This window comes from Cyprinus carpio, chromosome B14, assembly GCF_018340385.1.
Source record: "Cyprinus carpio isolate SPL01 chromosome B14, ASM1834038v1, whole genome shotgun sequence".
Classification (NCBI taxonomy): Eukaryota; Metazoa; Chordata; class Actinopteri; order Cypriniformes; family Cyprinidae; genus Cyprinus; species Cyprinus carpio.
This window is the reverse complement of record NC_056610.1, coordinates 24,707,777-24,709,339: the sequence shown is the minus strand read 5'-3', so window position 1 is coordinate 24,709,339 and position 1,563 is coordinate 24,707,777. Positions and strand designations below refer to the sequence as shown.

The 1,563-nt window shown below is 42.2% G+C and overlaps 1 protein-coding gene across 1 annotated transcript in view; it reads right to left on the bottom strand.

Moving 5' to 3' along the window:
• Window positions 1-231: 231 nt before the first annotated feature.
• LOC109088972 (leptin receptor overlapping transcript-like 1) overlaps window positions 232-1,563 on the bottom strand; it is a 5,457-nt gene continuing 4,125 nt past the window's right edge. Inside the window, exons 3-4 of the mRNA XM_042738716.1 lie at window positions 1,463-1,563; window positions 232-640 (exon numbers count right to left, since the gene is read on the bottom strand). The exon at window positions 1,463-1,563 is cut by the window's right edge and continues 86 nt beyond it. Of these exons, the coding sequence (XP_042594650.1) occupies window positions 524-640; window positions 1,463-1,563 (218 nt within the window). The 3' untranslated portion in view covers window positions 232-523. The remainder of the gene's footprint in view (window positions 641-1,462) is intronic.

Below are 1,563 nucleotides of genomic sequence, written 5' to 3'. Positions count from 1 at the left end.
ATATCCTAATGATTTTTGTCATAAAAGAGAAATGTATAATTGTGATCCATACAATGTATTGTTGTCTATTGTTACAAATATACCTGTGCTACTGATGACTGCTTCTGTGCTGCAGGGACACAGATGTGGTTAAAAGAAACCTTTGCAGGAAACGTCTGTGCTTTTTAAAATGCCAAACGCATCGCTATGCAATAAAAACAAACAAACACAATAATCCAAAACAACATAATGTGCGTCAGTCTACGATGTCACGTTTAATACGATCATCAGAAAACAAGAACAAATAAATAAACTCTGAAGAGCAAAGCCGGTAACAGAAAGACATCAAGCAGCAGAAAAACGGTTAGTGAGAACTCATAGAAAGGACACAAAAGAACGTCTAGCTGAGGTCAGAGCGAGCTAAAATCAACAATTATTGCACTGGATTCCTGCTTCTGTCAGTGGGCGGCAATTATAAATAAAAACAATCATGTCAGGGTGAGATGAGCTGCGGGGACGCTGCATCGAGGGAAAGAGTCCTGCTTCACCACTGCTGCCAGCTGAAGTCATCATTCGAGCCGAACACCAGGAAGAAGCCCAGGATGGTGGCGAAGATCACGATGTTTCCCGTCAGAACCAGAGCACAGGCTCCCCAGGCCATCTGTGGACATCAATTATTCAGTCAACCGTCTGGAAATCAATCTGATCACTTCGTGTTTAAAAAGACAAAATCAGTGCTGCTCTTACTGCGCTCAAATCATCAGATCGCTTTCGGTTTCATCACACGATTAATTAAACTGTTTCCCCTCTCAGTTCATCCAAGATCAGGATGAGTGTGTTTCTTCATCAGGTTTGTAGAAATGTAGCACTGCATCAGTGTCTCATCAATGGATGCTCTGCAGTGAATGGGTGCCGTCAGAATGAGAGTCCAAACAGCTGATAAAAACATCACAATAATCCACAAGTAATCCACAGCACTCCAGTCCATCAGTGAACATCTGGAGAAGACAAAAGATGAAACACATCCAGCATTAAGACGTTTTTAACTCAAATACATAGAGTCTATAATCCATAATAACACTTCCTCCAGTGAAAAAGTGCATCTGCTGTTGTCTCTCACATCAGAATCCAGTCACATATTTGTTTAGAGCTGTTTAAATGCTGCTTGATCTGTGCAGATTTCTCTCCTGATTCACACCAGAACACTTTTTCACTGGAGGAAGTGTTATTATGGATTATAGACTCTATGTATTTGAGTTAAAAACATCTTAATGCTGGATGTGTTTCATCTTTTGTCTTCTCCAGATGTTAACTGATGGACTGGAGTGCTGTGGATTACTTGTGGATTATTGTGTTGTTTTTATCAGCTCTCATTCTGACGGCACCCATTCACTGCAGAGCATCCATTGCTGAGACACTGATGCAGTGCTACATTTCTACAAACCTGATGAAGAGACAAACAGTGTGTCATGTTGATATTTACCACATCAGCGCGGGCGAATATGATGGGCAGCCCGAAGGCGGACACCACGATGCCGGTGGTCAGGAATAAGGCCAGCTCTTTGCAGGCGTTGCTGGCCGAGT